Source organism: Clupea harengus, chromosome 20 (assembly GCF_900700415.2).
Source record: "Clupea harengus chromosome 20, Ch_v2.0.2, whole genome shotgun sequence".
Taxonomy (NCBI): domain Eukaryota; kingdom Metazoa; phylum Chordata; class Actinopteri; order Clupeiformes; family Clupeidae; genus Clupea; species Clupea harengus.
In genome coordinates, this window is record NC_045171.1 from 22,136,571 (window position 1) to 22,151,570 (window position 15,000).

At 48.3% G+C, this 15,000-nt stretch overlaps 2 protein-coding genes across 5 annotated transcripts in view; both read left to right on the top strand.

The window, feature by feature from the left end:
- The window catches only part of LOC105901336 (transcriptional enhancer factor TEF-1), a 56,654-nt gene that overhangs the window by 40,043 nt on the left and 1,611 nt on the right, over positions 1 to 15,000 (top strand). For 3 of the 4 annotated variants that reach the window (XM_012828767.3, XM_031586926.2, XM_031586925.2), the window contains 2 exons: positions 1,542 to 1,694; positions 2,158 to 3,434. In XM_012828767.3, the coding sequence (XP_012684221.1) occupies positions 1,542 to 1,694; positions 2,158 to 2,271 (267 nt within the window). In that variant the 3' untranslated portion in view covers positions 2,272 to 3,434. Of the gene's footprint in view, positions 1 to 1,541; positions 1,695 to 2,157; positions 3,435 to 15,000 lie in introns of those variants that run through there. The other variant, XR_004165954.2, reaches the window with a different exon arrangement.
- Positions 12,286 to 14,107, top strand: LOC105901326 (ras association domain-containing protein 10). The gene has a single exon (XM_012828757.2). It carries the CDS (start codon positions 12,468 to 12,470, stop codon positions 13,851 to 13,853), a length of 1,386 nt encoding a protein of 461 aa, XP_012684211.2. The 5' UTR covers positions 12,286 to 12,467; the 3' UTR covers positions 13,854 to 14,107.

The following is a 15,000-nucleotide window of genomic DNA, read 5'->3' on the forward strand; positions in this document are numbered from 1 at the left end:
TCTGTCTGTGTGTGTGTGTGTGTGTGTGTGTGTGTGTCTGTAAGTCTGTCTGTGTGTGTGTGTGGCTGTGTGTCTTTGTGTGGTTTTGTGCCTGTGTCTTTGTGTGTGTGTGTGTGTATGTGTGGTTGTGTGTGTCTGTGTGTGTGTGTGTGTGTGTGATTTCAGCTCCTTGCGATCCTCGTCCACACTGATGGTGATGAATTGGCCTCTTTGTGTGTGTGTGTGTGTGTGTGTGTGTGTGTGTGTTAGGGCTGTCAACGAATATTCTAAATTCGAATATATATTCGAATAGTTGTTAAAAATAGAATTTCGAATGTGAAAATTAATATTCGAATGTAAAAAAAAACAAAAAAAACAGCGGCAGCACTGTCTGCTTTGCGGGTGGGCGCGCGCCTGAGATCAGGGACAGGTCACAGGAGTCTCACTGTCTGGCACAGAGTCACTGCTGACAGTTGACTTGCGAGATGCAGAAAGTGTAGAATCCAGCTTGACCGCAGCAGAGAAAGTGATTGTAACCCCCAAACATCTAAAGAGTGATGTCTGGAAATATTTCGGATTTTGGTCAGTTGATGGTAAACTTGTTGAGCCTACAGCTAAAGTAGTGTATAAGCTATGTAAGCTAAAGTTAGCTTACCATTCAACAACTAGCAACTTGAGGCTACATCTCCACATTTTGGAGATGTAGCCTCAAGTTGCTAGTTGTTGAATGGTAACCTAACTCTAGCTTACACACTACTTTAGCTGTAGGCTCAACAAGTTGCCTCACTGCTCAACAACTCAACAACTCAACAACTAGCAACGTGAGGCTACATCTCCAAAATGTGCATCCAAGTGAATACGGCATAATATGTGGAACTTCAGCGAAACAGCCACGTTTGGATACATATTTTGCGCCGTCCGTCACAAGTTCGTTGCCTGCGGCACGACAGGAGGCCTGCACGCAAAAATTGATTTCGTTCATATGCAAGGACATGAGGCCGACCAGTGTGGTGGATGGGATAGGCTTCAGGGAGTTCTGTGAAGCACTGGAACCGAGGTACCGTATCCCTTGTTGTCGTTCATTTAAACCGATATGCGCAGAGAGCGAGGCGGTGCGGGAGAGGCAGAGAGAGGGAGAAAGAAAGAGTGCGAGTGTGTGCAAGCTCTGCGGTCTTGGCCATTAGTTAATTTACATATTTTTGTGTAGGTAATATGTTGTTAAATATGTTTAAACTTAAATAAATTACCTATACAAGTAGTTATGTCTCGTTGTATTAATGTGTCCTGTTATTGACGTGCCTAATGCGCAACCAGAAATTTGAATATGTTCGAATATATGTGTTTTTTTAAAGCGAATATTCGAACGTCATTTTTTAGCCATTTTGACAGCCCTAGTGTGTGTGTGTTCACAGCTTTCTAATAATGTGTGAAATCCACCTGCACAACATATTATGGATTCATAATTCCAGTGGTTTAAAGAAGTTCTTTTGCATGTTGGTGTAACTGTGTGTGTGTGTGTGTGTGTGTGTGTGTGTGTGTGTGTGTGTGTGTGTGTGTTTCAGACGGAGTATGCGCGCTTTGAGAACGGCCGTTTTGTGTACCGCATTAGTCGCTCTCCCATGTGTGAGTACATGATCAACTTCATCCACAAGCTCAAGCACCTGCCCGAGAGGTACATGATGAACAGTGTACTGGAGAACTTCACCATTCTACTGGTACGTGTGTGTGTGTGTGTGTGTGTGTGTGTGTGTGTGTGTGTGTGTGTGTGTGTGTGTGTGTGCCCGAGAGGTACATGATGAACAGTGTACTGGAGAACTTCACCATTCTACTGGTACGTGTGTGTGTGTGTGTGTGTGTGTGTGTGTGTGTGTGTGTGTGTGTGTGTGTGTGTGTGTGCCCGAGAGGTACATGATGAACAGTGTACTGGAGAACTTCACCATTCTACTGGTACGTGTGTCTGTGTGTGTGTGTGTGTGTGTGTGTGTGTGTGTGCCCGAGAGGTACATGATGAACAGTGTACTGGAGAACTTCACCATTCTACTGGTATGTGTGTGTGTGTGTGTGTGTGTGTGTGCCTGAGAGACACATGATGAAACGGCTTGAGTACTTTACATTACTGCTGTATGTGTCTGTGCATATTAACATTCTATCTGTGCAATGTGTGTGTGTGTGTTTTAGGTGGTGACTAACAGAGATACCCAGGAGACATTGCTGTGTATGGCGTGTGTGTTTGAGGTGTCCAACAGCGAGCACGGAGCCCAACACACCATCTACCGCCTCGTCAAGGAGTGACACACGCACTCACACACTCCCTCAACCCCTACCCCCACCCCCGCTCTCAGCTCCATCCCCATTGGCTGAGAGCCTTGACAGAAGTGGCAGTGCCTCTAGCTCCGCCTACCCAGCGCTTGTCGCTGGTGATTGGGTGAAATTGTGTCTTATTCTTTTGGTTTGTTTCGTCGGTGTAAATAGTGTGTGTGTGTGTGTGTGTGTGTGACTGCAGCTGTGATGCGGTACTCTTATATGATGTTGTGAAGATGTGGGTGTGGCCTCAGAATTATGTACATATGACATCAGATGTGGGAGGGGCTCAGCGCTTGGTCAGGTGACTCAGAGAATCAAAACAATTTAAAACAATAATAAATAAATAATAATAATACAATTATAATGACAATAATAAAATACTCAAATCCAATCTCCCAACAGTGCCAGACCACACAGGTCACACACACTGTTCCCCTGACAGCCCCAGAATGTTAGTGTGTGTGATACGGGAGGGGTGTGGTTTGGGTGTGTGTGTGTGTGTGTGTGTTGTGCTAACGTAGCATCTGGCTTTGAGGTTTGTTGACCTGACCCCTGCTGAGCCCCTCCTCTGATTGGTCTGTGCCTTTAGGAGGGCGGGACCACACGTGCTTTTGACCAGTAGGTAGAGAGCGTGCCACCTGGCCTTCGCGACAGCCACCAGGCCTTAGCGACAGCCGGCAGGCCTTAGCGACAGCCGCCAGGCCTTAGCGACAGCTGAAAAGGATGAATCTTTGATACTTTATCAGAATACCTACAGAAGCCACTTTTCTATAGCTCACATGTATATGTGTGTGTGTGTGTGTGTGTGTGTGTGTGTGTGTCACATGTATATAGTCTGGAGAGACACAAGGACACTAGCCTTCTCCCCGTGGAGTCCAAACTGCCGAATGTGTGTGTTTGTGTCGTCCTGAATGTGTGTGTGTGTTTGTGTCGTCCTGAATGTGTGTGTGTGTGTGTGTCGTCCTGAATGTGCGTGTGAGCATTTCTATTCTTACATCCCTTTTCCAAAGAGAAGTCATTGAAAAAGCTGAAGTCTTTTTGACCCAGAGCTTGAGACAGGTGAATGTGGTACTGACCGCTGTTATTCTGTGTGAGTGTGTGTGTGTATGTCTGTGTGTGTGTCAGTGCCCCCCCCCCCCCCCCCCCCCCCCACCATCCCAGTGAAGAGACCGTAACATAAGAACACTAACTTCCACCCCATCCACACGTACTACACAAACACACACACACACACACACACACACACACGTACTACACAAACACACAGAATCAGTTTTTCTGTGGTGCTCCTTGATTTTCGACAACCTAAGAGAGAAAAACACTAAACACACACACCACACACCACACACACACACACACACACACACCACACACACCCACTACACACACCACACACACACACTACATACACAACACAGACCATGATTTGCTGCCAAATACGACTAGAACACACTACAGACACACTACTGTGGTTGTTATTGTAAACATACCACACACACCCCCTATGGCTCTATACAAGAGAGTGCACCTTACACACACACACACACACTACATTTATTTATGATAAGACTCTACTTCCACTGCTCCACTCCTGAACGCACACACACACCTTTAATGAACTCACCACACACACTCACTCTACGTCTCCAGTGAGATGAACAAACCACACATCTAGTCAGAAGAAAACACACACACACACACAATCCATCACTGAGACCTGCAGTGTCCACCATGTGCCTTACATGTATCTCCACTCCCAGACTCTAGAGGGCGCTGTGCTGCGCCACTCATTCAAACCAAAGTCGGACACACTCCACACGGCTGTCCTACATGTTTTATCAGACAACACTAGCTCCACCACACACACACACACACACACACACTCTCAACACTCACTAACATAACATTTCCCTACCCTGTGTGTGTGTGTGTGTGTGTGTGTGCGTGCGTGTGTGTGTGTTTCTGCCTTCACTCACCTGTGTTTCTCTGGTTCTTCTCTGTGACTCGAGCCTTAATCAGTATCGACTCGAAACCCTTAAAGACACTAGAGCTGTGACCCCAACCCAACCCCGTCGTCATGCCAATACTGCCAAAGTTGACCCCTCCCACACACACACACCCACACACCCACACACACACACACACACACACAGACCCGTGCCTTAGTGTGCCCCCCCCCCCCCACCCCCCTCAGGGACACACAGCTGTGCTGCTGCAGGATCTGGTCCAGGTCTCTCTAAAGACCCTGAGGTGGATCTAGTCAGGACTGGTCTCCTCTAAACCCTGAGGTGGATCTGGTCAGGACTGGTCTCCTCTAAACCCTGAGGTGGATCTGGTCTGGACTGGTCTCCTCTAAACCCTGAGGTGGATCTGGTCTGGACTGGTCTCCTCTAAACCCTGAGGTGGATCTGGTCTGGACTGGTCTGAGGTGGATCTGGTCTGGACTGGTCTGAGGTGGATCTGGTCTGAGGTGGATCAAAACTAAAACCAAATGAAGGGCAGCGGCTTAAAGAGGCGGAAAGACCCCGAGATCCCTAACCCTATGACCCCCACACCCCTGTGTCCCCTCAGTCCCCCACACCCCTGTGTCCCCTCAGTCCCCTCAGTCCCCCACACCTCTGTGTCCCCTCAGTCCCCTCAGTCCCCCACACCTCTGTGTCCCCTCAGTCCCCTCAGTCCCCCACACCCCTGTGTCCCCTCAGTCCCCCACACCTCTGTGCCCCCTCAGTCCCCCACACCTCTGTGTCCCCTGTGTCCCCTCTGTCCCCCACACCCCTGTGTCCCCTCAGTCCCCCACACCTCTGTGTCCCCTCAGTCCCCCACACCTCTGTGTCCCCTCAGTCCCCCACACCTCTGTGTCCCCTCAGTCCCCCACACCTCTGTGTCCCCTCAGTCCCCTCAGTCCCCCACACCTCTGTGTCCCCTCAGTCCCCTCAGTCCCCCACACCTCTGTGTCCCCTCAGTCCCCTCAGTCCCCCACACCTCTGTGCCCCCTCAGTCCCCCACACCTCTGTGTCCCCTGTGTCCCCTCTGTCCCCCACACCCCTGTGTCCCCTCAGTCCCCCAAACCTCTGTGTCCCCTCAGTCCCCCACACCTCTGTGTCCCCTCAGTCCCCCACACCTCTGTGTCCCCTCAGTCCCCCACACCTCTGTGTCCCCTCAGTCCCCTCAGTCCCCCACACCTCTGTGTCCCCTCAGTCCCCCACACATCTGTGTCCTCTCGTCCCTGCTGTCTCCTCTCTTCTCCTCCCCTCTCCTGTCTCCTGCTGCTGCTCTACTCTTCTCCTCCCCTTGTCTCCTCTTCTCCTCTTCTCTTCTCCTCTCCTCTTCTCCTCCTCTTCTCCCTTCCTCTCATCTCCTGTCCTCTTCTCCTCCTCTCCTCTCCTGTCTCCTGCTGCTGCTCTACTCTTCTCCTCCCCTCTCCTCTTCTCCCTTCCTCTCATCTCCTCTCCTCTTCTCCTCCTCTCCTCTTCTCCCTTCCCCTCCTCTCCTCTCCTCCTATCCCCTTCTCCTCCCTGTCTGCTGCTGCTGACGCTCTCTAGTGCCTTCAGTCCAGCTCCAGCAGGGCCATGAGTCACACGGCCAGACTAACCAAACCAAACCCCCCCGCGCCGCCGCCGCCAGCGGCCGTGGAACCGGACCAGCCACCACTTTGCCTTCAGCTCGGTTCTTTAGAACTGCCAATGAATGTGGAGACCCAGTTAGTGTTCTGGCGGGTTACGAGCGTAGAACTTCAGTCGTTCTCTTCTCCTCCTGCAGTCGCTCTCTTCTCCTCCTTCAGTCGCTCTCTTCTCCTCCTGCAGCCTGTCTCACTGCAGCCTGTCTCTCTGCAGCCTGCCTCACTTGAGGCCTCCTTCAGTAGCTCACGTCTAATTTATAAAAAGATTTTTAAAGTTTATTACAACTCTTGATTAACCAGCAGTGCTGATAAAGACTGTTGAGAATGTGTGTGTGTGTGTGTGTGTGTGTGTGTGTGTGGCCGTTCCCCACTGTGCAAGCTACTTGAGTGATCCAGCTAAACCTTTTAGATCCTTATAGATGATATCAGCACCTTAAAAGCCCCTGTGTGTTCTTATAAAGTCAGATGACTCGTACAGGCCTTTACATAGATCTATGAAAACTTTCATTGATCTTCACAGATTGGCAACGATGTCCAAAAACTCCATCAGACCCCAACAGACAGCTAAATATTAAAAACTTCATCACAGTAAAGTCTATCCCTGAAGACACCATCAGATTCCTAAAGCCTCCATCTGATTCCTAAAGACTCCATCAGATTGTTACAGACTCCATCTGATTCCTAAAGACTCCATCTGATTCCTAAAGACGCCATCAGATTCTAATAGAACCCTAAAGACCCATAAAGACTCCATCAGATTGTTAAAGTATCCATCAGATTCCTTAAGACCCTTAAATACTCCTATAGACCCTAAAGACTGGCACAATCCTAAATGCACATGTGGGTGTTGACTTTTTAAGCCTCCAGATAAGCCTTATATATCCATAAAGATCTGCACAGACTCTCATGTCATAAAGATCTCCAAAGACTCCATCAGAACTCCATAGGTGGCAGCAGACCAACGCAGACCCTAAAGACTCCACTAGGTGGCAGCAGACCAGTGCAGACTCCACTAGACTGCTGCCTAAAAGCACACGTGTGTGTGTGTGTGTGTGTGTGTTGCAGGGAGACTCGTCCATATGATGAGACTCGTGTCCCTCTGCTTTTATTTGACCTTTGGCCTTTTATATGACATGTCATTTCTCTATCACCTGTGTGTGTGTGTGTGTGTGTGTGTGTGTGTACTTGTGTTCTTGTTCACATTAATGTACATTTATGGGAGAGTTGCTGCCCTGTAAGTATGTCCCACTCAGGACATAGAAGATGGTTAATAGTGTGCGTTAAGAAGTGTGTGTGTGTGTGTGTGTGTGTGTGTGTGTGTGTGCGCTTGGCGCTGCTAATGTCATGTGACGTGTCTTGCTCAGTGTGTGTGGTTCTTGTGTTCGTACAGATTTTTCTTGAATGTTCCCAGAACTTTATTAAAGTGTAACATCTAAAACACTAAAACATGACTTTACTCTGAGGACGAGTGTGTGTGTGTGTGTGTGTGTGTGTGTGTGTGTGTGTGTGTGTGTGTGTGTGTGTGAGAGAGAGAGAGAGAGAGAGGTCTGTAGCCTTCAGTCAGATAATCTAAGCACTACAACATGGCATCATACTGAGGACGAGTGTGTGTGTGTGTGATGTCTACGACCCTCAGTCACGTAATCTGTAACACTATAACCCCAGTGAGAAAGAGTAGTGTGTGTGTGTTTAGGTAGGTCCTTCCGTTTGTGTAGATGCAGTTGTTCGTCCACACACACACACACACACAGTCGTCCACACACACACACACACACACAGTCATACACAAACACACACACGCACACACAGTCCGTTCAAACACACCTGGCCTGGTTACAGCAGATCCCTCTCAGGAGTTGGGTGTGACCGGGGACCTGTGTGTGTGTGTGTGTGTGTGTGTGTGTGTGTATAGAGTTCTCCTCTTAGTGTCAGAGGTGTGTGTCTGCACGTGTGTGTGGGTCCTGCTGTGTGTACGTGTGTGTGTGTGTGTGTGTGTGTGGGTCCTGCTATGTGTACGTGTGTGTGTGTGGGTCCTGCGATGTGTACGTGTGTGTGTGTGTGTGTGTGTGTGTGTGTGTGGGTCCTGCGATGTGTACGTGTTCTTTACTGCATATGGTCCTGTCCGCTGTGTAACATTTTGATGCCTTCTTGATAAAGTGGTAGATATTTTGTAGCTTTCTAGATCCTTTGTATGTATACATTGAATAAAACAAACAAATGTTAAGAGTACATTGAGTGTCTTGAATTAAATGTGTCTGTCTGTACGTGTGTGAGCAAGGTGTGTGTGCTCTCACTGCTCTAGACGCACTGAAATCTTACAGCCTGCTGCTTTAAACACCACTAACTAACACACTGGTGCTTTAAACACTACTAACTAACACACTGCTGCTTTAAACACCACTAACTAACACACTGCTGCTTTAAACACCACTAACTAACAGCCTGCTGCTTTAAACACCACTAACTAACACACTGGTGCTTTAAACACCACTAACTAACACACTGGTGCTTTAAACACTACTAACTAACAGCCTGCTGCTTTAAACACCACTAACTAACAGCCTGCTGCTTTAAACACCACTAACTAACACACTGGTGCTTTAAACACCACTAACTAACAGCCTGCTGCTTTAAACACTACTAACTAACAGCCTGCTACTTTAAACACCACTAACTAACAGCCTGCTGCTTTAAACACCACTAACTAACACACTGGTGCTTTAAACACCACTAACTAACAGCCTGCTGCTTTAAACACTACTAACTAACAGCCTGCTGCTTTAAACACCACTAACTAACAGCCTGCTGCTTTAAACACTACTAACTAACACACTGCTGCTTTAAACACCACTAACTAACAGCCTGCTGCTTTAAACACCACTAACTAACACACTGGTGCTTTAAACACCACTAACTAACACACTGCTGCTTTAAACACCACTAACTAACAGCCTGCTGCTTTAAACACCACTAACTAACACACTGCTGCTTTAAACACCACTAACTAACAGCCTGCTGCTTTAAACACCACTAACTAACAGCCTGCTGCTTTAAACACCACTAACTAACACACTGGTGCTTTAAACACCACTAACTAACACACTGCTGCTTTAAACACCACTAACTAACAGCCTGCTGCTTTAAACACCACTAACTAACACACTGCTGCTTTAAACACCACTAACTAACACACTGGTGCTTTAAACACCACTAACTAACAGCCTGCTGCTTTAAACACTACTAACTAATAGCCTGCGACAAACAATAAAACTGTCTAGGCACTTTACATACATACACACACACACACACACACACACACACAGCCCAGGGCCTGACCCGCCTAGAGCACAATGGCGACAGGAGCAGAAAAACTCAAACTGTTAACTGGAAGAAACCATCAGCAGAACCTCGACTGGAAGAAAGGGAGAAGGGGAGGGGGGACGATCATACACGCCTCAGGACGAGCATGCTAGCATACATGTGGTAAAGTTAAACCATACATACCAACACAACATGCTAGCATACATGTGGTAAAGTTAAACCATACATACAAACACAACATGCTAGCATACATGTGGTAATTGTACACAATACCAACACAACATGCTAGCATACATGTGGTAAATGTACACAATACCAACACAACATGCTAGCATACATGTGATAAATGTACACAATACATACAAACACAACATGGTACATGACACATACAAAATGAATAGTGGACAAGGAGGGGCTAGCTTCATCTTCATCATTAAACACTACTTGCTGTAAGCTTCATCTTCATCATTTAACACTGCTGCTTTAAACCGCTTCTTTTTTATGGGAAGAGTGCGTGCAGCCCCTCTGCAGTACCACTCATGACCACCAGAGGGGGTGCTGGTTTATAGTTGAGCTGATAATGTGCCACACACTGCTGGGATTCCACTACACACAGTAAGAACACAAGGGGACTTCAGTTACCATCAAAAATATACTCTCCTCATTCCTCTCTCTCTCACTCTCTCTCTCTCTCGGAGGATTAGGAAGGGAATTTGAGGCAGATGCTTGTTTTGTCCGTGTGGCCTGTGTGTGTGTGGCTGGAGGGTTTAACCCAGCTTTTGAAACAGAAGGTAGAGCTGATGATGCTGTGAACCTGACCTCTGAGAGTTAGAGTTTTTGTCTGTGTGTGTGTGTGTGTGTGTGTGTGTGTGTGTGTGTGTGTATGTGTGTGTTTTGTGAGACAGGAAATTCCTTTTTTCATTTCAGCACACAATCAGGAACCAATGACATCTACTGACCACAAACACACACACACACACTTACCTCACACAAACACACACACACACATTAACCTCATACACACGCACACACTGACCTCACACACACACACTAACCTCACACAAACACACACACACACTGACCTCCCACACACACACTAACCTCACACACACACAAACACACACACTGACCTCACACACACACTAACCTCACACAAACACACACACACACTAACCTAACACAAACACACTGACCTCACACACACACTGACCTCACTCACACACTAACCTCACACACACACTAACCTCACACACACACTAACCTCACACACACACTAACCTCACACACACACACTGACCTCACACACACACTAACCTCACACACACACACACACACACTAACCTCTCACACACACACACACACACACTAACCTCACACAAACACACACACACACTTACCTCACACAAACTGACCTCACACTAACACACACACACTGACCTCACATCATGTCTGTCAAATTCCATCTGAATAAAACTCTTTCTTCCTCTCTTTCTCTTCCTCTCTTTCTCTCTTCCTCTCTGTCTCTCTCTCTCTCTCTCTCTCTTCCTGTCTTTCTCTCTCTTCCTCTCTGTCTCTCTCTCTCTCTCTTCCTGTCTTTCTCTCTCTTCCTCTCTCTCTCTTTCCTCTCTGACTCATCTCTCTCTTCCTCTCTCTCTCACTTCCTCTCTCTCTCTCTCTTTCTCTCTCTTCCTCTCTGTCTCATCTCTCTCTTCCTCTCTCTCTTACTTCCTCTGTCTCTCTCTCTCTTCCTCGCTCTCTCTTCCTCTCTCTCTCTCTTCCTCTCTCTCTCTCTCTCTCTTCCTCTCTGTCTCTCTCTCTCTCTTCCTCTCTGTCTCTCTCTTCCTCTCTCTCTCTCTCTCTTCCTCTCTGTCTCTCTCTCTGTCCTTCTCAGTCAGTTAGTGTCAGAAACCAGAAACAGTGTTTAACGTGTAGAACCAGGAGAACCAGCCTGTCAATGTGTCCCAATACAACCACACACACACACACACACACACACACATGCACACGCACACGCACACGCACACGCACACGCACACGCACACGCACACGCACACGCACACGCACACGCACACGCACACACACACACACACACACACACACACACACACACACACACACACACACACACACACACACACACACACACACTCACACTCACACTCACACACACACACACACACGTTATGTATGTATGTATGTATTATACTGTGACTTAATCAGTTATATATGTATGTATGTATGTGTTATACTGTGACTTAATCAGTTATGTATATAGCTGCGGAAAAAATTAAGAGACCACTTCAAAATGATCAGTTTCTCTGGTTTTACTATTTATTAGTAATTGTTTGAGTAAAATTTACATTTTTGTTTCATTCTATAAACTACTGACAACATTTCTACCAAATTCTGCCAGGAGTAGTATAAAGTCACCCAACGGCAATGTGAAAGACTGGTGGAGAGCATGCCAAGACACATGAAAGCTGTGATTTTAAATCAAGGTTATTCCACCAAATATTGATTTCTGATCTCTTCCTAAGTTAAAACATTAGTATTGTGTTGTTTAAAAATTAATATGAGCTTGTTTTCTTTGCATTATACGACATCTGGAAACACTGCATCTTTTTTGTTATTTTGACCAATTGTCATTTTTCTGCAAATAAATGCTCTAAATGACGATATTTTTATTTGAAATTTGGTAGAAATGTTGTCAGTAGTTAAAGAATAAAACAAAAATGTTAATTTTACTCAAACACTTACCAATAAATAGTAAAACCAGAGAAACTAATCATTTTGAAGTGGTCTCTTAATTTTTTCCGCAGCTGTATATGCATTATACTGTGTTGTGCTGCGGTGCAATAAGCATTACAGGTGCGGGAGTTATGTATATATGTGTGTGTGTGTGTGTGTGTGTGTGGGACTGCCCGTAGACGTCTTGGCTCGGGACTGAAGTGGGCGGTGTTTGAGGGGGAGCCTTGACTTGGGCTCGAGCCGTCACGTGTTTCCAGGGGAGCGACGGGACCGAGTTGCGTTGCCTCAGTGACGCTGGAGCGTTTGTGTGGAGCTGTCCGGTGAGAGAGGTCCCGAGCAGCTCGACCTGTAGACACTCGCGGACAGTGTTCGGTCAGTAACACGTTGCCGACAATGATTGGGAAATACTTGAATTCACCCTGGAAGTTCTGATGCCTTAACGGACCGGAATAAAGTCTTCATAAAGTATTTTGTGGGAGAGAGACTGCATGCTGATATGGATGCGGAGGAGGGTAAGATTTCGGTGTGGGTTTGCCGGGATGAGAAGCTCATCTCAGGCTTGTCGAAGCGGACCACCTGCGCGGATGTGGTTCGGGTTCTGCTAGAGGACCAGGACTTTCAGCCGTGTTCGGCCGCGTTTCAGCCGTGTTCGGCCATGCTGGCGGGATCGCCAGAGTCGTACTGCGTGGTGGAGAAGTGGCGAGGCTTCGAGCGCATCCTACCGAACAAGACCAAGGTCCTGAGACTCTGGAGCGCGTGGGGCGACGAACAGGAGAACGTGAGATTCGTACTCGTGAAGCAGGACGCGTCTCTACCCAACAGCGGCCCGCGCAGCGCGGAGGCGCGTGTGGTGCCCAGTAAGGAAAGCCCGTGCATATACCGGGGAACCGCGCGGGTCCCCATGGCTCACTCCCAGGAAAGGCAGCGGAGGATCGTGCGCAAAGCCTTCCGCAAGCTGGAGAAGATCAACAAGAAGCGGGTGCAGGCTTTAAGCAGAGACAAGCCCGCCGTGGAGAAGATGGAGACGCTCGTGCACCTGATCGTCTCGCAGGACCACACCATCCGCCAGCAGGTCCAGCGCATTCACGAGCTGGACAGGGATATCGATCGCTGCGAGGCCAAAGTCCACTTCGACCGAGTCAAAACGCTCGGGACCAACTACGTGCAGGACACCTATCTGTTCGAGAAGAGTCTGGATGAGCACGCGAGCGTCGAGGAGGAAGAGCAGCGTTCCCCGAAGGTGCGTGCGCAGTTTGAGGAGTACGCGCGGAGGTGCCAGGAGGTGCTGAAACTGCAAGAGGAGCTGTCCCAGCACGAGGCGCTCCTGGACAGCATCACGGCAGAGATCACAGGGGAGCTGAACCAGCGCTGGATGGAACGCAGGAAGGAGGAACTCTCGTGTACCGACCTGGAGACAGGGAAAGAGGACTCACCTGGAGAGTCTGAGCTCGCGCTGGTGACGGAGGTCCCGACAGAGAGCGAGCTGCTTTTGGAGGAGGAGAGGATCATAACGCAACTGGACACGAGTTTATACATCGGCCTCCGTCTGAATACGGATTTACAGGCGATTAGCGGTGATTTGGACTTGAGCGGGGAGCTGTGGACAGCGAAAGAGAGAGAGCTAAAGGATTTAGTGGAGAGGGTCAGCGAGCTGGACTTCTGCGGCGAGGATAAATTATCCGTGGAGGTTAAAGGGCGCCCGCCCTCGGTAACTGAGCCCGACACTGTGTGCTCCGTGAAGACACAGAGCGCGTGGGTGGAACAGGCACGGGGACTTTCAAAGACTTGCAACGTCAATAACGACGATTCGGACACGGGCTTGAGCTCGTTACACAGCCAGGATTCGGACAATCCGCCCGTATGCGAGTCGTCGCTCGTGTGATATGGACATTGACCCCGTGTCCCTTTACCGATATGTTACTGTCATCAGCGCAAGCATGCGGGCGTTTCCACAAACGCTAAAATTCACAAGTGCGTGCGCTATTTAACGACACAGTGTAAGGCACTGGAGACAATGGCTCTTAAAATGCACTTATGCGAGAGGCAGAGAGAGCAGAGACTGAACTATCTGTCTGCAGGACGCTCGGTGAAGCGGCGGCAGCAGCACGTGTCTGTTACTCTGTAAGGTTTAATAAAAGTCCCTTCAATCAGCCAGAACACACAGATGTGTCTTCATGTCACACACACACACACACACACACCACCACCACCACCACCACCACCACAGTGTCTCAGACATGTCTTCATGTGTTTAACCATCTCCAGAGATATGGGGCTAGATGTGACAGTGTGTGTGTGTGTGTGTGTGTGTGTGTGTGTGTGTGTGTGTGTGTGTGTGTGTGTGTGTGATATCTAAGCTCTTTCTGTGATCTACGGTCAGATGTGTGTGTGTGTTTATCCTTTGGTCCTATGGGGAACTCAGACTGGAAGCTAAGTTACTGTGCAGCACAGACACCTGACAGGCACACACTCTCTCACACACACACACGCACACACACACACACACACACACACACACACACACACACACACACACACACACACACACACACACTGTTTCTGAGTGAGAAGTGTGAGAAGTCTGTGAGTGAGTGTGTGTGTGCGAGACAGAGAGAGAGTGTGCAAGTGTCCTGCTTGTAATGTGCATCTTGACCCTCTCTGACCCCTCTCACCTTTGACCTCTGGCCAGTAGGCCCAGACCACAGCAGAGGAAGTGACTTATCAGCAGGTAGATACAGGAGATTCTCCGTCTACACACACACACACACACACACAGCCAGGTTTGTCTGTGCCTACCCACCTCTATGGCCGGGCTGTGTTCACTGAGTCTGTACTTTGTCAACGTGGTTCTCAGATTTTTGTTTGTGATCAGAGTCACATAGTCTCTATCTCTCTCTCTCTCTCTCTCTCTCTCTCACACACACACACACTGCTCTCTCTCTCTCTCTTTCACACACACACACACAGCTCTCTCTCTCTCTTTCACACACACACACAGCTCTCTCTCTCTCCCTCTCTCTCACACACAG

What these genes read in the sequence shown, in the direction of transcription:
- LOC105901326 (XM_012828757.2), top strand. Translation starts at nt 12,468, where the DNA reads ATGGATGCGGAGGAGGGTAAGATTTCGGTGTGGGTTTGCCGGGATGAG.